Source organism: Struthio camelus, chromosome 9 (genome assembly GCF_040807025.1).
Source record: "Struthio camelus isolate bStrCam1 chromosome 9, bStrCam1.hap1, whole genome shotgun sequence".
NCBI lineage: Eukaryota > Metazoa > Chordata > Aves > Struthioniformes > Struthionidae > Struthio > Struthio camelus.
Window position 1 is genome coordinate 27,027,183 of NC_090950.1, and position 25,717 is coordinate 27,052,899.

A 25,717-nucleotide genomic window follows, 5' to 3' on the forward strand; every position below is an offset into this window, starting at 1 on the left:
AGCTGAATATTTATGAGAATATCAATGCTGAGAGGTAGTTAGTATTTCCAAACAGCGACAAATGAACACGACCATTTTTAACTGTACACGGAACAAAATCTCCAAGAGCACAGGTAATACGACTGATATTCCAGTCCCTCCCACTTTAAAAGAATGCTACAACAGGGTAATAGTGTGCTCACCCAGCTGCTGTGCCTTCTCCATCTCTGGATGGGTCAGGAGGTGGTGGAAGGGCAGTGGAAAAGGTCATCCTTTACCCAACAGTCACAGGTGTCAGTAAGCCCTGAGCATCCCTGTAGCCTCCAGCATAGACCCAGCCCTCCCCCGAGCTTTGAGGGGCACAAGATGCAACTCCCTCTATAACAGGATGGGCTCTGCAGTGCTCCTGGTAATTTGAGGAACAAGGATGAGGGCTTTCTACATCTCTGGCCAAAAGCCAATCCCTCCTTCCACAACCCTCAAAAAAAGTGAGGTGCTGGAGGGAGAGGGGGAACAAGAGGTATAAGGGTTCTCCTCTGTCTCCCAACGTGAGCTCTGCTGGTTATGCTAGCTGGACCGCTCCACTTACATTTTTCCTCTAGTCTGCCGGTTCCTGTACAAAGTGCAGAGAAGTGTCTAAATGGGATATGTGAAAATGGGGAAGACCACTCTTATCTTTTGAGTTTGTTAAAGAAAAGATATGAGGCAGCTTAAGTCAATCAATTGGCCTTTGGCCTAAACTCATCAGTACCATGCACTTTGTGCCTTTAGTATAAACATCGCAATTTTAACTGCTTCCAGTTAGGCCTCCTATAGCTCCTCCTACATATGGTAAACATGTAAGAATGCTTCATACCTCTTCCTAAGGATCTTCTTTTCTTTTTCTTTATACATAAGGCAGATATCTCTTCAACATCAGAGGGTAGCTCCCACTACAGCGAGGTTGTATACTTAGTCAGCTGGCATTTGGATCACCTGATAAAGGCACCAAGACAGCTTGAACTCATTACAATTTGCAGGTAGAGAGGTAACTGTACTCCTAACTGCCTAAATTAGGCAAGCAAAGGCATGGCTGCGTTTGTATGGAGCGTGATAGAATACTCTGTGCCAGCTGAAGATTCAGCCCTACATAGTGGTAATGTTCTTGTCTAAAAATGGCTTTTGTTTGCCTAATGTCCGACAGTTCAATCTATTTCACTAGATGTTTAATTAGTTTGTTTTCATGGTGTTCTCATTTCCATTTTAGCTTTCCTGACTGCCAGGAGAGAGGAGGTTTCTGACTACGTGCTTAAAACTGGTCCTAAGGCAAAGAACATGGCACTGGTTTGCCTTAACACCTCCAACATCAGCTGCACAGAACATTCAGCCAGCGTTTTTAGCTCTCAACAGCTTTTGTGTTTTTAAAGCACATTCTAGCTAGTCCCTGTTTTGTCTCTGATGGCTTTCAGAGGCTGTAAACATCCATCTCACAGTGAAGTTTTCAGTTCCTATTTTTGAAACAGCAACTGTTTTACCACAAAATACAGGTCAAGCCGTTCTGTTGAATCTGCAGCAGATTCACAAGTAGGTGCTCTCAAACAGCTGTAATCTCTCCACCATTTCTCTTTGAACAAAAACCTATAAAAGATTAATCATTTTAGTCCATAAATGCTTTAATAGCTTGCAGTGGGTAGATAAGTTCAGGTTTGTGAATGGCTGGACCATGTAAGCCCAGGCTTAACCTAAGTAAGGAAGTTCACGGTTCAGATAAATGAAAAAAGGAGAAGAGCTCAACTCCCATCTCTGTTCCAGGCTTCTGTGGGCTCTCAGTTACCTGCTTCTCCAGCATCTCAGTGGAGATGCTGGAGAAGCAAGGAAACAAACTATTGCTTCCTATTATACTACTGCTATACTACTGTATCATCCTATTTGACCTCCAGCTTCAGGGTAAGTCTATCTACCCACTCTGAACTACTACCTGATAGCAGTACACTGTAATACAAATAAACTTCTGAACAGCATTACATGTTTTAAGTCATAACAAAGGTAGGTTGATAACATGATCCAGTTTTCTGAAAATGTTGAAGTGCCTACCTAATCAAGCTCCATGACAACGTGCAGATTTCCTATTCCAAAAAATTTTCTTCTTAGAGCACCAGTACCCAGAACTTTAAGGTACACATAACAAGAGAAGAGAGCAAGCAAGCTGTTAGAAAACTGCATTCGCTTTGAGAGTTTGGATGAATAGCACACAATACTGAAACATCCCCACCAAACAACACCCACACAACTGAAGACCCTTTCCTTTGATAGCTCTTCTTCCATTTTAAAAGGCACTGATTTAGAACATTCTTCTGTCAATGACCACAGGCCAAAAAATGGAAAAATAAAATCTTACTTCTGTCTTATCAGAAAGTTACTCACAGAAATAGAAATCTTAACAGATTTCAATTTTTAAAAAGAACTTCTTGATTGTTTAGTCTATAAGGAAAGAAGGTTGTATTTTAAACAAAGATCATCTTTTGACCTCCTCTTCAGATAGTTCCAGTTTTTCTGAATGAAAAAAAATTCTTTTGTATGCTGAACGTGCACTGGCTAACTCCTCAGCAGATAAGTAAGTGAATGAGAGTGAGGTTATAAAGAAACAGTCTCACTATTCCAAGGCCTGATCCCTTGCAGAGATGCAAGGGATGCAGAGCAGATCCTCTAATTTTACGGATGCTGAAATCTCAGCATAAACACTTACGAAATTGCACCTAATTCAACTAAATACTCTGAACTGAATTAAAGTTTAAAAAGTTATTCAGAAGTTTCCAATCATCCAAATCATGATTGGAGCTAGGTGCTTTACAAAATCACTGTTGCTCAACAGAGCAGCCCATATAGGCTAAGCAGTAAAAGGATTACTCTTAATTAAAATACCGGTTTTGGGAGCCAGGCTCACCTAACATTTACAAGAACACCAACCAAAAGACTCCCCAGAAACACATGCTTGCTTTGGTGCTACATGTGCATGTAATATTGGAAATGAAAAAGATGGGGGAGAAAGGCTCTCATCTGCAAAAATTTCTTATTTTCCCTTGGTTCTGTTACTCTCTGTACTTCGCTAACCTAGAAAGCTCACTGCTAACTTTAATCCTGTTCTGTCATGCTCAAAGTTTCTTGCAGCTTTGTGACAGCTGTAAAATTCATAAGCACAGTCTCCACTGCATTATCCACGTAGTCAATAGAAACACTGAACAGACCCCCATGGAGTCCTACTCAATACAACCACAGTGAAGACTGATAAGATTGGCTATCTGATGGGTAGAAAGATCAGCTAGTTTTGTATTCACCCACTAGTAGTTCCAGCACTGCTGGCAAACTTACAATAATGTCATACAAGACAATGCCTTACTAAATTCAGGTCACGTGATACCTATTCTTGTCTCCAGTATCCAAAAGGCTTGCTAGACTGCTACAGGAAATTAGACTAAGTTGTCAAATCAACAAACTTATATAAAGCATTACTTAGCTTGTTATTTTAAATCCAAATCTCACTAAATGCTTTCACTTCTCTTTATCTCACTGAAAAACTTCTAGTTCCCTTACAGTCAATATCAGAAAACCAGATAAGGGCTTTCAGCACAGTCCCAGGATACACAGTGGCACCTTCTCTCACCAATTTGGGACCAAACGTGCCTTCAATTAATTGCTGCTAAAGTACATCACTTCGGCATATCGTCAAAAAGCGGTAGCCAGGGATAACGAACACACTGACCCTTTTAAATCATCTCATTTAATGATGATAAGGAGATACAGCTACCATTTTATCATAGCCCTAACTCAGATTTTCCTTTAGAGATGCTTTTTAATAAAAATAAAGTCATGTCAGGCTGAAACTAACAGCTTAAGATAATGACGTAATCGGCCTGCAAAAGAGGGTACAGTTGTTCAGGAGGCAGACAATCTTCTTGGTTCTTCCCTGTCTTAGAAAGGTAGCAAGCCTGAGCAACCTAGTTCCGTTAGGAAGTGACACACAACAAACGAAGAACCTTGGGTCTCAGTTCTCCAAGCAACCCCCCCTTTACCATTCATCTAGCAACTACAGAGCTGTGCCATAGTGGCAACGACAAGATTAGGCAACAGAGGTACACTAGAAGTTAGAATGGTTTTGAGTGCAAGCAAATTTGAGATAGAAGACAAACTGAATAAAGTGGAAATTAAAGGGGATCAGAGAAAGAATGACAGTCTGATACTATCATACATTTGCTTGGGGACGTGGCACAAGCAGTGCATGGATGGGAGATAGTGTAGTTCAAGTTTTCAGTTTTCATTTTTTAATGACATAGACAAATTGATTTATAAAAGGCACTTCCATAAATTAAAATCTCTCTTCCCCCAATACAACCCTGTGAGAACAGACTTTTTAGCAGCAGGTTCCTGTATATGTATTTTCTAATTAAAAAAAATAACACAGTAGAATTCTATTGCATGAACAAGCTTTTTTTTTTAAAAGGCAGCTAAAAGTTCAGGTTTTGAATTTTTGTAACTTTTAAGCTGCTTTTGCTTGAAGGAACCTGCTATACTATAGCCCTTGGTATCAGTTGGATTAGTCAGAAAAAAAGAGATTTTGCAAGAACCTGTTTATCGGGTTCTAAAAAATAAATAAATAAAAATCCAACAGCTAAATGTGATTTTTCAGCATAATATTTATTAAATGATCTCTTTTCTTCAGCCACTTGATGATTCATTATTGGAGGAACTTCAATGCATATGTAGCTTAGGTGTTTGCTTTGAGTAGATAAGGACACACACACATCCCCAATCCCTATTTTTGGGAGAGGGGAAGAAGATGATGAGAATGGTACACATATAAAAAGAACAAAAAAGAACATTCGTCAGTTTTGCAGATTCTGCCTGCAGGTTATATATTTTACTAGGTATAGCTATATGGCTAGCCAGAGTACAGTTTAGGCTAGAGCTCAACACAACATTTTACAAAAAAAAAAAAGGGGGGGCCTTTTATAAAATTCTGTTTAGCAAAACCAAAAGCAGTGTCATTTTAAATGGTTTATTTACATTGCTTCAATTGGCAAAAAGCGCTAAATAAAAAACAGTTAACAGACAAAATGACACACTCTGAAGCATCACTAGTTACATATAGACATAAGACAGCATTGTGGTGTTTTTTTAAAAAAAAAGTTGAGAACTCCTAATACAAATAGAAAGTTAAACCATTAATGAAATGCAGAAATATACATATTTAGATGGTTCCTGAGATGGTGTTGGATCATAACGGCTGTTGAGAGGAGATGAAAGAAAAACACTGATGTGAATGAAGACACCAATACATGAGAAACTCAGGTAAAAGCCTTAGTAGTACTACACCTAAAATTTAAACACACCTTAACCGGGCCCTCAAGTTTCAGCTCTGCACCAATAGTCTCATGTATTAAATAAAGAACTCTTAACTAAGTATATGGAAGTTCCTTTTAGTTCCAGCTGTTTGGGGGGGAGGGGGGGGGAGAACAAAAAGGAAGAAAAAAAAAAAGCATAACTATCTTCTGGGGACTTCCATTTCAAAGAATTGAATTATCCTAAATCACTTCCCGTGGTCAAAGCTAGCCCTGGCCTTTAAACTTACCATTCAAATAAACCTATATAACTCACCACTGTGTTACAGTGAGACTGCAGAAGACCATAATCGAGTAACTCAAATAAGAAACTATTTCTTTATAACTAGCTATGTTTATAAAATATCTGGAATAAGCAGCTGTACAACAGGTCAACTGTCATACTTAAAAGATCAGGTACTTCATATTGCATCTCCACTGAAGAAATCAACAGCTCAGGTATTAGTTTAGAGTGCTCAGCCAATTGATGAAGTAAGGCAAGCATAAAAGTCATCCAAAACAGTGGTCAGTTACATGAACATCATCTTCATTTGAAAATCTGATAAACTAGTTTATTGCCTAGAGGGGACAGTTTTTAATGAAAGAAAATGCTTCCATTATGCTGGTGAAAAAATAGATTTGTGCAAGAGAACTTTGTCTTAAACGAAGACGGAGTTACTTGTTCCACTGATTAGCTGATCTGCTTCAATGCGAATAAAAAACCCTTGTGATTAACTTAGTGTTATCTAACATTTTGCTAATTATTGCTAAGTGCTAATGACTAAGGTACCATTAATGTCAGTAGCAGGTCATATGAACAGCCAGCTGCTTGTCAGACACTACAATATGGCATTGTATTTTAAAACCGCTTCATATCAAGTGGGTTGTTGATCGACTTAACGTGTGACTCCTTTTTTCAAAGATTGAAGGAAGGCTGACCAATGAAGGAGAAGGAACACCCTGTTGGAGAAAAAAGAAAGTTATTTGATCATATGTTGTCAGTATCAAGAATGCAGTAGTCATCTCTCAACTTTGAGACATAGTGTAAGTAACGTATCAGTACAGAAGAAATTTAAGACTGGCAACTTTTGAAATTAATAATTCAGCATTTCTGACTTTTGAACAGCACCAAATTAGCAGAATGCACAGATTCTAAAATTTTAAAAGAAAGATTTTCCTTGTGATTGGTCTGGGAGAGATGCAGAATGCAAGAACTTCTTTGAAAAGTGGCCATTAAACGCTAATGCACATCTTGCATCATACTTTTTGTAGTAATAGTTTCCATCCACATTTAAGGCAAAGTATGTTACAACAATTCCTTAGAGAAACAGAGCTCCCTCCCCTCAGATCCTGCAAGTTCCTGTATTCTTACCAGATTTGAGCCCCATATTAGACGCTGAACACACATCATCTTAGCAACACAAAGTGACAGACTACATCACAACGACTTGTCAAAAGCTTGCTTTAGCCGGGCCTGTGTAGGTTAGGAAACTAGGCAAAAGGCTGACTTTTCTAATGCTAGGAGTACAGGCTACTTCTAAGACTTACATCTACAGTGAAACTAATGCATCAATGTGAAGCATTAAACATAAACCTCTTGGAACTCGCTCAAGTTTTCTATTCATTTTACATTAGTTCTTAAAGTACTTTAACAAGCAATCTTCTGTTGCTTTTTACACTACACCCAAGCTTTTCTAAGTATAAACAGGTCATGGTAGTTAGGTAGCTTGCTGCACCTCCATGCTTGAAGAATCCACTAAATAAGGTTATTTTGAGCAGGTTAGGGTATGCTGGTTCACTGTGAAGTCTAGTGCCTGTTTATGGCTTATCTTTTGTTTGCAGTCATTAGGCAATATTTCAAAGTGAAATCCTAAACTTCTCTTTATATAGCAGTTCTTACTATGCTCTGAAGTACTGCATAGAGGCAATTTTTTCCTTTGGCAGAGAGGGGAGCAAAAAGTTAACACACAGGTGAAACTAGTTGCTGAAGACCACCCAAGAATCAAGACTTCAAAGTTCTGAGAACTCAGGCCAGTGAGACACACTGCAGCTTGGACAAAGAGAATACTGTACATTATTGTTCATGCTGAACTGAAACAAAAAGTAATTCAAATGAATTAAGGAAAAACTTGCAAAGAAACTAAAGTAAGAAATATTTATGAAAGAATTAATTTTACACTGAGCCACAAATAGCACTAGATCAGTTATATGTATACATGAGTGTTGACTCCAACCCTGTGCATTAGAACAAGTCAGAGGAAAACCCAATCAATTAACTTTCTTTTTTTTTAAATAATTGCACCTTTTTGTCTTTGTTCATGCTACTTAGAATGTTTTATGCTCACTTCATGCAACACGGACATTAATGGTCAGGATTTGGGGTATCAGCACCAAACCGGTTGTCTCTTGCATTACCACAAATGGTAGTCATAATAGAGGTAGGCTATGACCTGTCAAAGGCATGACCATTTAAGCTTTCCGTGCTGGAAAGGGTCCCCCCACCCCAGCACTTGGAAGACAAACATTTGCAGAACCAAGATACAGCACAGGTCAAGGCCTGGAATTTGGAGAGCTCCTACCAACAGGACCAGAGGAATGAACATTAACCAGACGCTTGACAGAGCCATTTAGGCTGCATTTAGAAGATGAACAAGCAATCTACAGTTAGGAAGAGGTACAACAGTTGGTCCAAACAAGGGAACAACCCAAAAGTTTAAGGTCAATTGGCATTTTTGCTCTATACTACTTACACGCTTTTGGTGGGGAGGGAGGAGGGGAGGACACACGACACCACACAAGTGCTGTGCCAGGATATTATTTAAACAGAATAGTTTGTCTGAATAACAACTTTGACTCTCTCAGACTCACTCAGGTTTCCTACAGCTTTCGTTTCTTGCTCAAGACTGAATTACCTTTCCCAACTTGAGGGGCCAAAATCCAAGCCTCAATTTTTCCCCCATGGACACTAATACACATGCTTATTACACTTCAGTCTTGAACCCTTTCCCATTTCTTGTTTATTACACATTATAATGGCCTGTACATAATGTGTAAAACTGCAGATTTTTGAAAATACATTTCTACTCTGACCTAATCTTATGATTCAATCAAAAGAGGTTTTATGCAAGTTCAGTAGCGTGTGACAGTGTGTGCCATCAATACATGCTCTACCGCTAAGCTGTAGCTTACTACGTTAGAGGTCCTCTAGGAAGAATTTGTGAAATTTAATGGGAAAAGAGTCTGCACTACCACCTCATAGTACCTATCATTATGAAGGGAAAAAAGAAAAAGCACGTAAAAGGATGGAGATGAGTGGTATAGATAGTGCTGTATCAGAATGAGGACAGAATACTATGGTTCTGCAACAATTGTTGTGAGAACTTTAACCGAAGAAAGAAAGTCTCCAGAGAGTATACCCACTCACATAGTTGTTGTTTTCTTCTCCCCTGCTTAAAGCCAGAGGATCTATTGCGATACTTCTCTCACCCTCCCTTATTAATTCATATTCCCTCATGTCTACCCTAAGTGGGAGACCAGGGCAACCTCTTTATGTTGTACAAATCTAATAACAGCAACTCAAGTACACTGAATCATCATCTCTGTAGTAAGGTACTGATATGTTAGGCAGTTATAGAAAAATACATAGGACAAAGGCCCAAGAGCAAGATGTCCTACAAACTACAGGCTTAAGAGTATATATTTACTCAGCATACTGCTTACTCAAATACTAGGAGTAAAAGGGAAGATGATGAAAAAATCCCTCCAGATCTAGCCTGCTCTACCAGACTGTACTAGGAAAACATGTTTGGACCAACGTAGCAGAGAAGAGTTGCAATCAGTAGCATGGCGCAGGAGAAGGACTGCAGTATGTAGAACAACATATTCTTTTACAAGATTTTCTTACATGCATATAGAGGACTTAATTCACTCGCCGTTTTCAAGATTCTCAGGCTGTGGCATCTATACTTCTCTACCCTTCCTTCACGGTTTCAGGGTCTTCTCACTACTCTCATTGATATTTTCACCATACTATTTGGAGTTTGCACACTACATTCGTGTACACTGTCCTAAGATAAAAATCATGAACCACCTCTAAGACTGCATGTTGGGAGTTTCTCACTTTTTCAGAAGAGGAAATATATGTTTGACAAAAGGTTTTTTGTTTTTTTTTTTTTCTCCTTTCAAACTCTACTATACAAGCTAACTCCTAGTTTCAAGTATTTACAGCAGATTTTTCTGTATTCTCCAGCATGTTAAGCCTTCTCACTAAATGATGCTACTCAAAGTAACACGTGTCTAGAAATCTAGTTAAAAAAATTCATTGTGGATCTTAAGAATGTTAGAACAAGATCTGCATCAGGCATTAAAACAACTGCGATCATAAGGTTACTTATTTGGCTTGCACAGCCAAATCACTTACCGCTAACGATGACGTACTAGTCAGACGGCTGCCTATATAACTCTCATTAGTTGAGCAGGGACTTCGTCCTTCTGCTGCGCTATGTGTCATTAAAGCCCTTCGAAGAGCCCTCTTTGGTGTTTTGGAGAAAGAAAACGCTCTTGTAACCTGAGGAGTTTGACAACTATTATTATACGCTGACCAAAAGAACACACACACACACAGGCTGCAATAACTACCACAACAGACTACTATTCAAATTGTGAATGTTTGTAGGACAGGATCCAAGTCAGAGGCACTCGGTACCTCTTTGTTAATATGACCATATCAAAAAACAAAATCAGAATCCCTTGCAGGTTTCTTGTTTTAAGGCTCCCCTCATCCCTTCTCTTCACACTTCTGTCCAAATACGAAGACAACGTTTGGAAAAATAAAACTCGGGGAGAAGTCAAAACAAGGTTGGGTTTTGCAAAGACAGGTCCCTTCCACTAGATCGGATGCTGCAGAAGACTGAACTGAGAGCAAACTATAGCAGCCTCTACAGTTTTCTCTAGGAAATAACATCTTGAACATAGTGAGCCTTCTGGAAGGTTGCTGAGAAGAATGGGGAGCAGATTTCCTCCTTGCTGTGTCATACTCTCTCACCCCTTCTCACACTCCATAAGCTTTATTAGAACCTGACCCAGAGCACAGCCAATGCAACAGAGCAGACAGGCAATCTTCCTCCCACCTCCCCAGCCAGACCCTTTCAGCAGAATAGAGCACACTGGTCAGGTAGCCAAGAACAGACAAGCCATATGCAAAGGAGAGTATACTTCCACAGACAGTGACCAACATTCAACGCTTTCTTCACGGCATTTTAGAAGTCTGTTTTATTACCCAGGACATGCACCGTCTACACCAGTCCTACCTTTGATGACATTTAAGATTAGGTAATCGTGTGTAGCTTTAAGACTTTAATTAATTCAATATGCTAAAAGCAGTTACAGCTGAGGTCAGTTTTATATTTTAAAAATATTAAACTGAGAATAAGTTCCACAACAGACTCTGAAACAACTACACATTACTTATAATACTTAGGACTATATACATACACTCCAAAACTACTTAGTCAAAACCCTGAACACTCCCCACTGTTTTAAGGGGCTTACACTTAGAGTTTCACCTCAGATTAAGTTTTTCCTGTAAGTCCTACGAAATGCCTGAAATAGGAACGCTAGCACAGTTCTCCGACTACAGCAGGTTTTACTGAGAAATACAGTCTTTTGAGTATCTTACCTTTTTTGATGTTTTCTTTATTGCTCTGGATGCTCTGCTTAATGTACTGTCCATATCTTTAGTATTTACTTCAATTGAATCAGGATCAACAATATATATGAGATTTTCCTATAGAGAAAGATCATCTTAATAATGGTCCAGAAAAATGCCAGCTCTTGTCAAGATATCATTCTCTAGCTCATTAGCTCAAATTTAGAGGTTTTCAATTGCCATATTCCTCCATTGTTAACTCCTAATTTACAGTTAAGCAGCTACTTGCTTTCATGACGTTTCACGAGATTAGCAACTGGTGCAGTCAGTTTATGGAAACACTTCATCCATCAGTTTTGTTTGGTTTGACTCAGTTTCAAACACAGCGTTGACTAAAATAAAGGTAATAGCTCTGAAGTATGCCTGCTGGGTTTCACAGCATACATAGCCCTTTACCCCTCTAGCACACCTCTGACTCTTTCAAAAATGAAATCTTGATAGCTCCAGCTGTCAAATATTACGACCAGAACTTTCAGGTTAAGCCCAGCAGACGTTTCAGAATACCCACAAGTTTCTCATGCCTCATTCTTAAACTCTAGCATGTGCAAAGCAACCTCTGGCTAGCTATTTACAAGAAAGATGGGCAGGGGTGGGGGAAGGAGGAAAGAGAGGAAGCGATGGGGGTAGGAGGTCGCTGTGGGCTTTTTTTTCCGTTTTTTATTTTAAGAAAAAATAGTTCATGTCCAAAATTACTTGGAAATCATAAGCCAGAGAGCAAGCTGTATGGTTCTTCCTAGTATGAAGCAAAGCAGCAGAGTTAAAGGCTTTACTGCCATCATGTGGCAGTTATTTAACCTCTCTGGCTCCTGCATGGTAAAAAACAGACTTCTTGAAACATCTTAAAAACCTGGGGGTAAGGAGGGGGTATGCTTTAAATTTAACATTTAAATCAGCAGGAAATAAGTATGATAGAGCTGCTACAAAGAGGCAGTTACAGAAGTTATAATTAGTGGGATTTAGCATAGTGGGTTACAATCTGTCAGCATGTGATTCTGAATGCGCTGGGGCAAGAGGGAATAGATAAACATGTATTATACAGAGACTAAATTTTTGTCAGAAAAATCATTGTCCACTCTTTCCTGTTGCTATACTTATTAGAACGGAGAGACTGAAGACAGGTGACTGAGCCAGACTGAAGTAAATTAACACTTCTGCATAGGTACTTTTCCCCCTTGGCATTTAAAAGGTGAAGGAAAAGCAAAAAGCCAAGCTTTTTATTCACAAGTTCCTAGATGAAATCTAAACATAATAAAACTAAGATGCTATTTTAATATCTTAACTACCTCTCCTGAAACGAGCATGTGTTTAAAAACCCAGGCAGCCAAATACTGTACAGTAAGTCTACAGAGCGGAAGCATTTCTGTCTTAAACACAAGTTGTTTCACCTGCACATACTGCTCATTTTCAGTAGATTTGTATGACCGATATACGTGCGTTCTAGGATCATTAAAACATTAACAGAGTCTCTTGCCCTAACTGGAGGGGATCTATACTTCAGATGAGGAGTTTTCTGGCTGCACAAAGCACATACTGAGCTTCTAAAATACGTGGAGGCCAATGTCTCCTTTATTTCCCTGTTTAAGGTTACAGGTCTCCGTTTATAGGAGGAAGATGCTTCCTATCTGTTACATTAGGGTGCTCAGACAGGTAAGGTGTAAAACAAAGAGTTCCACCTAACACAAAAAGGGATAAACCAAAACATGTAATTCTTAATACGGGGGATGGTAGAGTACAATAAAACAATGCAAAAAGCAAGTTGAAGACAATTCTGTTTAGATCTGCTCTACTGAGGATCTGCAGTGCAGAGCTTAAATTATAAACAAACTTGTTTGAGGTAGGGGTGGGTGTGATTCTTGATTTCATTTTAAGTACTTTTTAAGCTTCTGCAGAAGCTAACTTCCAGCCTCGTTCTTACTCCACTTTAATCAGTTGCAAACATGCTAGAGCAAATGTTCTCTGCTCTACTTCTCCCGGAGCAGACGTGCCATTAACAAGTTCTTTAACTTCCTGAGGAGCAGACGTGCCATTAACAAGTTCTTTAACTTCCTGCGTTTCAAACAAAACGGCACGAAGCATCTTCCATCAATGACAGGGTTCTAGAGCACTTACCGCATCTGCTTTACAAATTGTGTTAGCCACGTGCCGACACAACATCCTCAACCAGTCTTCTTTGTGAGGTTCTTCAGTAGTCATCTGGAAACTGAGTAGCTTGTTGTTCTGTTCTGTAGGTGGCCGCACAACTAAGGCGAAAGCTTTGTGGCAATCTGCAATTTAAAAACATGGCAAGAACCGAAGACAAAGAAGAATCAGATTTCATATAAACCTAGAAACAAAAGTCTTAGGAAGAGTTATCCCTCCATCTGCCTAGTACTAGACATAGGGGCAATGTGACTTGGTGCAAGGATTTATCTTTATTTGCACAACAGCTATGAGTTTTGACCACATCCTTCACCTATTAAGAGGCTGCAGTCAGGTGTTGAGACAACTTTAATCACCAAATTAGTCTGCAAACTATAGTATGCAGACTAGTCAGTCTTACTGGATGTAACTGCAAATATCAATCTCATTCTCTAACTCACAAAACGTTAAACAGATTATTTCTTAACTGCCAGAGAACGAGGCAAGCAACATTTACCTATTTTGCAAGACAGGAATAAACAACAAAAAAGTCAGTATTAAGTATGACATACTGAAGTACTCAAGTTACAACAATTTTATTGTTTGAACCTGACAAGCGTTGCTCACTTGATAGTGGAAAATTAATCTACTGCTGATACTCCTCTACAGCAGGCACGGCTGAAGTGTGCTGAACACAGTCAAGAAAGAAGAGACACTGCACCCTCTCCAATTCAGAAAAAATGCATCAGAAAAGCAGTGCCATAAGAGACAATAGCTGACCTCTCCCAAGATTTTAGCGTACTCAAGCTCATAACAATCAATGGTATGCTGTAACTGGTTCCCATCACATCAGTCCCAAAGTACTATACTGTAACCAAAAAAAGCTCACATACCACACATGTAAAATACAATACAATTATACCTTTAGCATTCTCACCCATGACAGCAAACCTTCATCCTTTATACGCGGAACCACAGTTTTTAATAACTATCACTGTACTTCAAAACATACAGACCTTCTGTCTCCCTGATGTCTAACACTTTCTTGATCTGGGAGAGAGGCATAAGAACAACATGCTTGAGACACGCAGGAGGCCTGGTGTGGCCATGGGGACTCTTGAAAGCACCAATAACTTTATGCCGTTTCCTTGCAATCTGCAGTTAAACAGAAGACAAGAGGTTAAAGTTAGAAGGTCTATTGCTAATGTCTTGTTTTCCTTCTATCCTCTTATTTTCTAGTATATGGGAATGCGCAGGAAGCCTTGCTACAGAATAATACTCTCAAGAGGTTACATTACCCTATCGCATACATCTTCATGGATCACATGTATCTTCATGGAGCTCACTTATCTTGCTACCCACTATCTAAAGTCCTCAAGTGGCCCAACAGTACTTGTTACTTGGTATCAATACCCTCACCTCTGAAGAGTCAGAGGCAAAGCAATTTTGCATCATAAACCTCAATTCTACCCTGCAGAACAAGGAAAGGTGCTTTGAAACCTACCACAAGGCAGTCTAGATTTAAACAGACAAGTGGAATGTCTACCTGCATGAACCAATTCAGGTGGTGCTGTGTCCCAGGAGAACCACCTGCTGCTGCCGCCTGCACATACAGCCCTGTTTAATACAGAAAACTGTACGCAATCTTCTGTGCAGGAATTACTGCTAGCTTTAACAAAAGCAGTACATTTTTTTACAATAAGGATGTACTAACAGAAGCACAGTAAACTTATTCAGAAAGAACACATGACAGTTGCATAACGTCCAGCAGAAAGCATGATGTTCCAGAGAGGAATTCAGAACAAGCATCAAGAGATGACTACCCTAGGCTGGCCAGAAGATAAGCATAGGATAAAGTTGAGCCAATTCACAGGACAGACTTGCCCTGAATATCTTTAGGAAAAAAAAAAAATTACATCCAAAATAGCCATTATTTTTAAAAATACTTTTGAATAGTATGCTGCAGCTGCAAACTAGACCACTCTGTTTATAACGGTACTGCAAACACAATACAATTACTGTCCTACAAGTCAGTTACTTACCAAAGTAGACCTTTGTGGCAAGGAAAACTGGAACGATCACAACCAGATGTCATGCAATAACTGTATTAAGTTGTGTGGGTTTTGCTTGGGTTGGGCAGCGGAGGCCTGTTGGTCAGTTTTTACTTTACCATGGCTAGCTTCACTAGCCTATATCTTATACAGGAGCTAAGCTGAGAAGCTGTATTAGAAGTGTTTTCATTTTCCTTACCTTCCTTCAGAAGGAATGGAAACCACACCAACTTGGATCCCAAGAAGAGTTCACTGCTAGTTAGAATAATAAGCTATTTTACCTTTGAGTGATGCTTAAACCACTGATTTCGGATTATTTCAAAGCTGGTCTATTATAAATCCCAAAAAGAACGTCCTCTCAACGTTCTTTACTGCTGCAAACAACAGTTATTTTACTAGTGTGCTTTACAATCTCAACTTTTCCACTAAGTCTCCAAAATCCAGTTAGATTACTTTTGCTTCTAGTTCTCCCTAACAGCAATTACTGGCATACTGCTGCTGCAGACATTTTAAGTGTGCTTCCTATTATTTTTTGTAGTCTAATCACAAGCAGATAGGCCTACCTCAGAGGCCCACTATCACATTACTTTTAATTTTACTCATATTAAATACAAATAAACCTTAAAAGGACCAACAGGCTGCTGAGGCAAAGACTCCAACACTTGTTTATCCACTGGTAGTATTCAAAGTGCAATTCACATAAGCAGTTTAATACTTTGAGAATCCAATATTCTGCTCTAAACAGAACAAAGAAAGCATACAGATACTTAATTTCCATTGTTCAGAGAAGAGCGGACACTAGCATACAATGCAGAAACGCTACTCTTGCATTTACCTACAGAAAAAAATTTAGTGACTGGTAAGACAAGCAGTCATCCTTGATGCCAGTTTTCAAAACACCATTTGAAAAGTACTAGTCTTATTTCCAGGAAGCAACGTTAATTCCCTTTTCTAGACAAGAATGCCTTCCACTGCTCTTCAATATTAACTTTTTGATCTGGCTGCAAGACAACCATCCAGAAACGACTAGCTACTTGTGTTGGCTTATACAATAGCTACCACAAGAGTGACATGAGCATGCATCGTGCTATCAGATTGTCCTGATTTAATTATGCTTCACAATGCTTCTAAGTTTTACTTGTGTATATTCTTGTTTAGCATCAAGCATTTTGTAATTCAATTCACAAGGTGTACTTATATAGTAATCTTACCTCTAGACAATCATTAAACAGAAAGAGTGTAACCTGCTCTCCCCTGTCACAGAGGTCATCCCCGAGGGCAACAGTTTCCAAACGCTGAACTAAGCTTCGGTGAGAGGACAAGAGATTGGCCTACGTGACAGAAGCAAAAAGCTCATTAAGTGTTTAATTCAAGGGCTGGATTACCACCCGCTTACAACTTAACACTGGAAATCTATTTAAACAGTACCATTGCCTTTTAACCTTAAGTGCTTCTGCAGAGGGAGCAAACCAGTGCTTTGCAGCTTCAGAGAAATTACTTACCGGACATCCATCAACTTCATAGACAACATCAAAGATCTGCCTTTGCGCTTCTGTTTTTCTTTTGTCTTCATTAATGTGTCTAAGGGAAGCATATTATAGTTGCTTTCAGTATCAAGCAACAGTAAATGAATGCACTGTATTTAAAATGTATAAAAATAATGAAGCTGAACATTAAGAGAGATCGTTCATACAGCAGTAATAGGAAACGCAAAAATCAGCCACGCTTGATCATTTAGAAAGAAGTGCCCAAATTCCATAGGCTAAGTATATAGAAAACTTCAGTTCTAGAACACTCTTGTGCATGTTATCAATAGCTAATATATCATTTGGTTAATATATAATTTTTACAGATAGATCTTCAGCTAGGGACCAATCCAATTCAGTTCTTCACATTCTGTATTTTCCCCCAAGCTAGGGCTACAGCTGACCAAGCTCAAGGATCAAGTGCAAATATAATTGTTAAATAAAAAAGTTTTGTTGTTAAAATTAGACAGACATTTGCCAATTAACAAAGGATGTCTCATTGATGGAAGCATGTTACACCTTAAGAAGGGTGAGAGTTATCTAAATAGTTTCAGCTTTAAGCTAATTAACTTGTGGAGTGATGCCAAGAGTAGTTAAGATAGGACCACAAAAAAGAGTAATCTTCTACCAGTAGTGCATCCTTTCAGTGGAAACACGCATATATCCCAAGATGCAAAGACAAATACATACACTTCTTCCACTATGGAGGGAAAATACAGAAATAAAAGGGTTGGAACAGAACAGAAAACTCAAAAATTCAACTTCATGCTGAGGCAAGGAGTCAGCGGTTGTTCAGGTAGAAATATGGAATAAACACCACCACAGACTCCTTCAAAAGGTCTGGTATAGAACGAGCATGACAGCAGCAGAAGGGAGACTGGTCTGGAAGAGCAGAGATATAGTTTAAGCCTTCCATATTCCGTTTCCCCTCCACCCATTCTTCTGAAGAGGAATCCTGTAACAATCACGGTAGTCATCACACTCTGAAGAACACATACAATTATGTATACTTACATGGAGACTAAATGTATGACAATATGCTCCAAGTTGGAGCAATATAGAAGGAACTGATAAATCTGTATGCATAGCAGTATGTTTCATAGAATGAATATCACTTACGTCATCACTTCCTTTAATGATTCAATAGCTCTCTCTAGTGTTACTTTGTCTGGGTTTTCTTCTGCTGTATGCTTCTTAAGATCTGCAATTTTAAAAAGAATAGCATTGTAAGTTTTCAAGCCCTTAAAAACTAATGATTTTGAGAATACAGAAAAGCAAAAATAGGGAGACAGTTTGCTTTGAAGTTAACACAATCTCACACTTAAAACCTATTTTATCCCCATGAATTACCACTGCAGCCCACTAAAGGTCAGTTTAGAGTGTTCTTCAAAGTCACACGTATACACGTTCAATTACTTACGCCCAACTGTTTTTGTAGGTTGATGCCAAACACTTTGTATCTGGAGGCTGGATACAAGTTTAGCGGGATGTTAAGTATACATTACCACCATAATCAGCCAATTAAGATGGCTCTCTATAGGATTTATTATCCACCTAGACTTACGTCTTAAGAAGTCAGCATTCGCAGCCCCAGCATTATCTCCCCCGCTACCATCCCAAAAGAAATACGGAAAATTCCGGTGTAGACCACAAGGTAAAGGAGATGACTGAAGAAGTCACTGCTATCCTGGAGTTCAAACGGTCTTGATTAAGTGGTGAAGTAGGCTAGGCAGCAATTGTCCACGCATCTCATTAGAAAATCCCCTCCCATACACACACACTCCCCCCACAACACTCAACTCCCAAACGACTCAAAAACCAACCAGACTATGGGATGTTTTTGCTGAAGTGCCAAGACAAACATAGAAGCTTTTTTCTAACAAAAGAAAAGGTGTTTTTAAGATTTTTTTTTTAAATAGATAATCACTGCTCTAGCAAGTGATTCATACCAAGTGGGATACATGATGTTTTAGCCTTGTCTCTAGTTTACGCTAGCTGCATTTGAATCTAAATTATATTCATATTTGAAAAGATAAAACTGTTACCAGAGCACACTTTTCTTCTACCTGCATGCTGCAGCCAAATATATGAACAATTGAAATTCAGCCAAAAGTATGCTTTATTCAGTAACTTGTCTTGTTGACTGCCACTTAGCATGATTAACACTCAAGATCAGACTTGTTTTAGTGAGGAAAAGTCATTCCTAGTTATGATAAAAGTAGCCCTTTTGTTAGTTTTAACACCTTCACAGACAAATGCAAGAATATACAATATCATTAGATTACCATTTAGAAGCAGAGCAACACTGGGCAGCCTCTGAACAGGACGGATAAGGAGTTCAGCTAGGCTTTGACGGCCACATTCTGGTTTAGCTTGGTTTATCTGGGGGAGAAGAGAACAAAGGAAATAATTATCTTTTTTTCCCCAATGAAAACCAGGAGAAAAGTTGTTTTTCTTGAAACTAGTAACGTGTTAAAAACTTTGGGGACTTGCTCAACACAGATGCTCTTGGTCACTGACAGATCATGTTTAAAAAAAAAAAAAACCACACAAACATCGTATTCAAGTCTACACAGTATTTTAAGCATTTATCTAGTTTTAAACTGCCCATATTATCATCCCCTCACAGTCCATATTCAAGATGCTGATGCTAAGGTTTGGGGATAGCGGGTGTTTTCATTTGCTTCCTCGTCTTTTGTACTCATTTTGTACTCATCCAAGTTACTCATACTTGGATGCAATCTCCTGTATCTTAGGAAAAAGAAAATTCGTCAGTTTGATTACCCTATTATTTGACAGACACTCACCAGATACAAAAGAGGAGTTTAAGTCATATTGCACTATTAATACACACACTTATAGATGAGGATCATCTTTTTCCCTAGCTCTCTACTGTTATGCTCCTATTCATTAGTCACAACAATGTTGAGAGATTCTACCTCCTTGAAACTTTACAGCTGATGAAGGTAAGTTAAGTTACTTTAAGAAATACAAGTCTTTTCTCTTTTATTGGACCCTGTCCATATGCTTAAAAAGCTCTAATTATCTTCACAGAGAAGTGAAGCACGTATTTGGGAGAGTATAATCAGAATGATTATATGAATCTATTAATGAAAAAGTACAAACTAGTTGGGAAGCTGCATAACACAGAGTGGGGAAGTGGACCTTGTAAGAAAAAGTCTTCTGATGAGCTTGAGGGATTGGAATTCAAATCCCTTCCTTTTTTCATCTTGCCAGTAGATGTTCACATTCCTCCAGCTTCTTCAGTTCTACATTCTTCCACCTTTTGCATTAAGCAGTTTACTTGGTGATGGTCTCCACGTTCTACTCAAAGACTTAGTTCTGCACATACTTACCTTTAGGAAAGCGTGAAACCTCGGCTTCTGTTTTTCACATCTTGTAATAGTTTCCTTGCTCATTTCAAAGAAATTCACAAAGGGAGGGTATGTTTTCAACAAGTCTTTTGACTGAAAGATAAACAACTGTTACGGCTCTGCTTTACATATCACGTAGCATTGTACATATGTTCATATGCCCTGAGCTATGCAAAGCTACTCAAAGGCATAGTTTAACAAACAAAAAAAAGCAAAAATATCCAACTTGTTCCATAAACTTGGATGCCAGATGCCCAAGATTCAATGTTGTTGATTAAATGCAGACAGCTCTAGAGAAAAAGTCAAGTACTTATGATGTGACAAAAACTGCTGAGCAGCTCCCAAGGAAAAGGCAGATCGTCACCCAACAAGATACTTTTGGCAAGCATTTTGAAAGCTGTAGATATTTCCCCATGACAAACAACAGTCTTTGAAACATCAGAACATCACAAGCAATGATTAAGACTGAAAACCTTTGAAAGCAAAGCGCTGTTTGCCTCAATATGATCAAAGTCAGCCAAAGCACAAGATATCTTAAAATGCATTGCAGTCCCAGACCTAGTTTCCCCGTTCTGCATATTCTATACTGTGGGAAACAAGGAGTCCTTATGCACTTTTGTATTTCAATGCTTGAAGGAGAAATGCAAGGCATTCCTGTGAAAAGCAGTTTTTCCAAGTTCTGTACTATTGATCAGAAGTAACAGATAGCTAAGGTTACAGGAAAAGTCTCTCTTAACATCTGAGGAAAAAGCATGTCCGTACTGTTTTGAATTAAAGTTCTCAAACCACATTTATTTGGAGTTTTACCCACTATTACAAGTGTACAAGTATATACATTTCAGTATGACTGCATAAGCTTGAGTTACCACTACAAGCCAACTTTATCATCTAACTTGTAACTAATAATTCTAAACAGAAAATACAGCAAGATGAACCTAGTACTCTTTCTCACTCAACCGTGCTTTGTGTTTGCTAGTTCCTACAAACAGATTTATCTCTAATAGTTCTCTGTTATGAGCTGCTATGAACTTATCTTTCAGAGCATAAAATGAGAAACAAACTTACGTATTTTAGAATGATATCACCGATACTTCTGTTTTCGGTCCAATTCATCATAAGATCTTCCAGGTCTTCCTAGAATATATGCAGGGGTAGGGAAAGAAAAAAGTGAGCCATCCAACCACAACAGCCATCACAAGCCTCTGTGCATAATATTCACGTACTGTGGGATAGTTTGCATGCCATGCCAACTGCCACACTTTGCTTGCCACATCAAAGAGAACTCTTGAGTACAGTTACGTTGGGCAAGTAGACGTTTACTACTCTCAACTGATACATTTGATTGACAGCTTGTCAAGTCCTCTTGACCAGACCTCTCTAGTTCTAACTCAAAACCAAATAAGTTATAACCAGAGTTATAAGACAGCAGACACGAATATGGAGAATTAGTTTAGAAAAGTTACATTTACCAGACGTAGAAGCTAGACTAACTGTGAGGATACGCAGAAGACATTTATCTGTACGATACTGTTGCGAGGAACACTATAAATAAGGAGTGCAAAGCAAGGATATTGAATTATTAATACTCTGCTACCAGAGAAGCCAAATAGTACTTTGTTAGCATATGTAGAGTTAAAATAATAATAGTAATTAAAAAATCCCAGCATTCCAGATCTCTAACACTGGTCCATTTACTGCATATCTTAACCTTGCTAGAACGTGAACTGCATAAAGCTGTAAGATGGGACTAGTGTTCTGCCAAACATGCAGTCAGCATGGAAACATACAGCTAATAAAACAGGCAATCCTACAATCTAAACAACTTCACATTAAGCCTCTTAGGCTGATGATAAAAGACCTCTGTCAAACCAAACACACAGCTTTGAAGCAAAGCAAGCACAGTGTAGCAGCGTATCAGCACCAGCCAACTCTGCAACGAGACAAGACTACTGCGTCCACTAAACTACTGAACGTATCCCAAGTGAAATAAAAAAAGAAAACTATATGCAGAGCATATGTAGAGTTGAATTAATTGTAATTAGAAGAATGTAAAACTAGTATAGGATTCCAAGTCCATAACAGAAGGCAAGACTGAAGTAGAACTAGCACAGATTTCCTTCATTTGCTGCACCAGGGCGTCAAGGAAAGTGAGATCAAGCTGTTAAGCTTGTATCAGCTTGATAGGGATCAAGCTTACTAACTGTCAGCTTATAACAGGGCCAGGAGGGCACAACTGAAGTTCAGGATTCACCTCAAGTGAGGAGGATCCATCATTAACATTGGTTTGTTTCTGCCATCTCTCCTTTTATCTTAATCACATTGAAGAGGATGGAAAACAGACGACCACATCCAAGCAGCTCCATCCATAGTGCGTGCTGCTTACACAAGCAAACACGCTCTGCTTTCCTCTCCTTATCTCTGCGGGTACGTATCAACAGCTATCAGTTATTAACTCAACATGATCCCAAGAATTAAAAAACAAAAAAACCCACTTTGAGTTTCAAGCATCAGTCCGCAAGCCTCTATTTTAAGGGCCTATTGTTAAATGCAGCCAGGAATAGATACATAGAGATTTCATGACTTCATATTTGATGAACACCTGTAACAATCTGTTGTAAGACCCAGTAGTGGTTTCTGTAGCAGAGAGCTTACAATCCAAACCAAAACATACAATTAAAAAAAAAATTAAGAAAACTCAAGAATACAATCTGATAGGGAACTTTAGTCAGCACTTAATAGGCCTCGGTAACAGGCCAGTATCTTTAGAGGTAGAAATCTAAGCCAGTTTTAGAGAGCTGGAAATTTTTGAAAAATCAGCTCAAAACCCTTTAAGGGGGAGTAAATTTATCTTAGTAGGTGATAAAAACCAATTTTCTTCAACATAAAGACTCCTTACAGGAACATGTCTAGAGCCCAGGGGGAAAAAAAAAAAAAAAAAAGGAATTTTCTTTTTTAATTCCAGAGCTTTAGCTATTCTCATGGGAATCCTTGCTCTTCACTTGAGCAGAAACACATATATTAAAAGCACTGTGAAATTTAGCTTCCCATTTTAGACCACTGGCTCTTTTGACCAATTTTGTATTGGTTACGGAAGACTTACTATTGGAAGAGGTAATGAAACAGAAATAGGACAAGCCAAGTCATGAACGGCAATATTAGTTACACGCCAAATACTCAGATTTCAGCTCATCTTTACGAATAAGTGTTAAATTCTACAATGCATTTTAGATTCATGCATAACTCCACCTAGTACTATTGCATACTGTTCAACCTCCGAATTTACATCCATCCAACAAATATGACTTAAAGCAGGCAGACAAGATTCTGTGTCAGTGTCAAAACTTCCCCTACAGAGTTGTTACAGAAGAAGCTTGCCTTGATTTTAGTGTGCACATCAAGAATATCTGGAATGCTGCCAAATATGGTCTTGATTTCTTCCTGTGCAAGGATCGGTCCTCCAAGTTGTCCTTCCTTTTCCAACGGAACTTGAAACAACTGATGAATAAGAGGATAGAGGAAGTGGGGAAAAGCGGTAGGCAGAAGAGAAAGAGAGACAAACAGAGACAGATACAGTCATTTACTAATTTCTCTTCTCCCTCCCATCCTCCCTACATTGGGTTAGGAATAGTTATGAGAGTAGTGTTTTTCTTCCAGATCACACTTTTCCTGCACGACCTTGAGACATTCTACACCCACTTAGCAGACTGTTACGGAGGAGGGGTTTTAAGATACAAGCACTCTGTTCTACATGTTATTACAGCATAACCTCCTTCCATCAGTTTTTCTGCTCAGACACATTTTAGCTCATTCTTTAGGTATTTGATCAGCTGCAGTGGAAATGAACTTCCTAGAGCTGAAGTTTTTCATCTAAGCTGTTTGCTATGCTGGTCGTCTTGTAGTAGTCTTAAAAATCCATTTAGCTCTTTACCAATAACTTAAAAACTAGAGTCATGACAAAGCTATTTTCTTAAAGTTTAGTATTTCCATACAAACCACAAACCCCACCACAGATCCCAGATTATAAGTTCAGCCTTTTTGATTTAGATAACGAACATTTTTAACATGTCATTTTACTGACACAAAATTTACTTTCCACTATCATCTTTTACAGACCTTTGAAACACCCAAACCCTCAAAAGGCTGAAGACTGCAGGTTGGGGAAGAAGGGGGGTGGGGGGGGGGGTGGGGAAACACACCCTCACTGATCTAACACACTATATGTCTTATTATTACTGGAGAGTGCACCTGTTTTAAAACCAGCTTACCTGAATGATTGTTGTTAGAATATCAACATAGTTACTTTCTGTCTGATATAATTCCTTTGCCACCTGCCATCTTGCAGACTGCTTCAGTGGCAGAGGAGTTGAGTTTTTAGAAGGCCTTGCACACGATTTTGGTGTTTCTGATGAAGATATATTAGCAAAAGAGAATAGAGCTTTATTACAATGTAGCCCCTGTAAAGCTCACCCTTGAAGAGAGAAACCTTCAAAATTCTCAGGGGAAGATATCTTCTTCATTAAGGCTATTCTGTAGGTTATCCTGCAAATATCAGGAGTCTTTGGAGAATTACTTTATTATAGCCCTATTGTAGAATAGCTACAATAACATATTATTCTCCAAAATGAATATTCAACTGGTAGACCATTTATTGGTCGTTCAATGACCTAACCATCTCATGTTACATAGAAACTGAGGGTTAGGTGCTGAATGTTTTTTATACATATGGAAGGTACATACGTATTTTTGATTTGCCATGTAAGCAGTTATCTTTCAGCTGCCAACCACATTTGCATTAAGTATGTAGCTCAAACCATTTATTCCTTCCAAATTTACAATGTTTTATTCTATTACAAAAAAAAAAAAAAAAAAGAGAAAGACACAAGTCATTTTCTCTTACAGCTAAAGCTGATGGGGATCTGGAGCACTCTTAGTTTTCAGTACTTTATGTGCATTTGATAGCAGAGAACTCTACTCAATCATTCTGATGTCAAAGTTCATTACTATCACAGTTACTCAGAAATAAGTACCTTACCTGATGTTTTCAAATTAGCAATCTTTCTGAAACTGTCTGCTGATGTTGTATTAGAAGAAACTTCCATGTCAGGGGATACAAAAGCATTAGCCTTATCTAAGAAGGCTGGTCTTTGAGAGTAGGGTGATCGTTACTGCATTCCTTCTGAATTATCACTTATAGACTGGGCCTCATCGAGATTATTTGAGCTGTATACAGTTTTCTACCAGTAGTAACTCTGGATACCTCCTCGGTATGATGGAACTGGGACTTGTTTTTAATGCAGGTACTAGCTTTTGACTAATCCGTGATTTTTCCGTTTCCTCTCTTCCACAAGAGCTACGCACAAAAACGTTAAAAAGCTCTTTGACAGTTAACTGATCAAAACAAGACGGTGATCTATATTCGCATGAAGTTTTAAATATAACAGTTTGTTGGCATAAATAGCGTTACCTCAATGGAACATTTCAAAGGTCCAGGAGAAGGGGGCTTTGCAGGAATTTTCCCTTTAGTTCCTTTAGGAAAGGATCCTTTCTCTGAGTATCCTACTGGAGGGGTTTTTAAATGATTTACTGTTAACTACATTGCTTATTTGCT

The 25,717-nt window shown here is 38.7% G+C and overlaps 1 protein-coding gene across 6 annotated transcripts in view; it reads right to left on the reverse strand.

Annotated features, from left to right (window-relative positions):
* Positions 1-4,627: 4,627 nt before the first annotated feature.
* Positions 4,628-25,717, reverse strand: part of ECT2 (epithelial cell transforming 2) — a 31,923-nt gene continuing 10,833 nt past the window's right edge. For 3 of the 6 annotated variants that reach the window (XM_068954240.1, XM_068954241.1, XM_068954243.1), the window contains 13 exons: positions 24,375-24,511; positions 23,485-23,604; positions 21,175-21,243; positions 20,092-20,202; positions 19,021-19,117; positions 17,855-17,936; positions 16,712-16,790; positions 16,421-16,540; positions 14,175-14,313; positions 13,150-13,304; positions 11,011-11,118; positions 9,754-9,900; positions 4,629-6,293 (listed from right to left, as the gene is read on the reverse strand). In XM_068954240.1, the coding sequence (XP_068810341.1) occupies positions 6,204-6,293; positions 9,754-9,900; positions 11,011-11,118; positions 13,150-13,304; positions 14,175-14,313; positions 16,421-16,540; positions 16,712-16,790; positions 17,855-17,936; positions 19,021-19,117; positions 20,092-20,202; positions 21,175-21,243; positions 23,485-23,604; positions 24,375-24,511 (1,454 nt within the window). In that variant the 3' untranslated portion in view covers positions 4,629-6,203. Of the gene's footprint in view, positions 6,294-9,753; positions 9,901-11,010; positions 11,119-13,149; positions 13,305-14,174; positions 14,314-16,420; positions 16,541-16,711; positions 16,791-17,854; positions 17,937-19,020; positions 19,118-20,091; positions 20,203-21,174; positions 21,244-23,484; positions 23,605-24,374; positions 24,512-25,717 lie in introns of all 6 variants that reach the window. The other 3 variants (XR_011142815.1, XR_011142814.1, XM_068954242.1) reach the window with 2 other exon arrangements.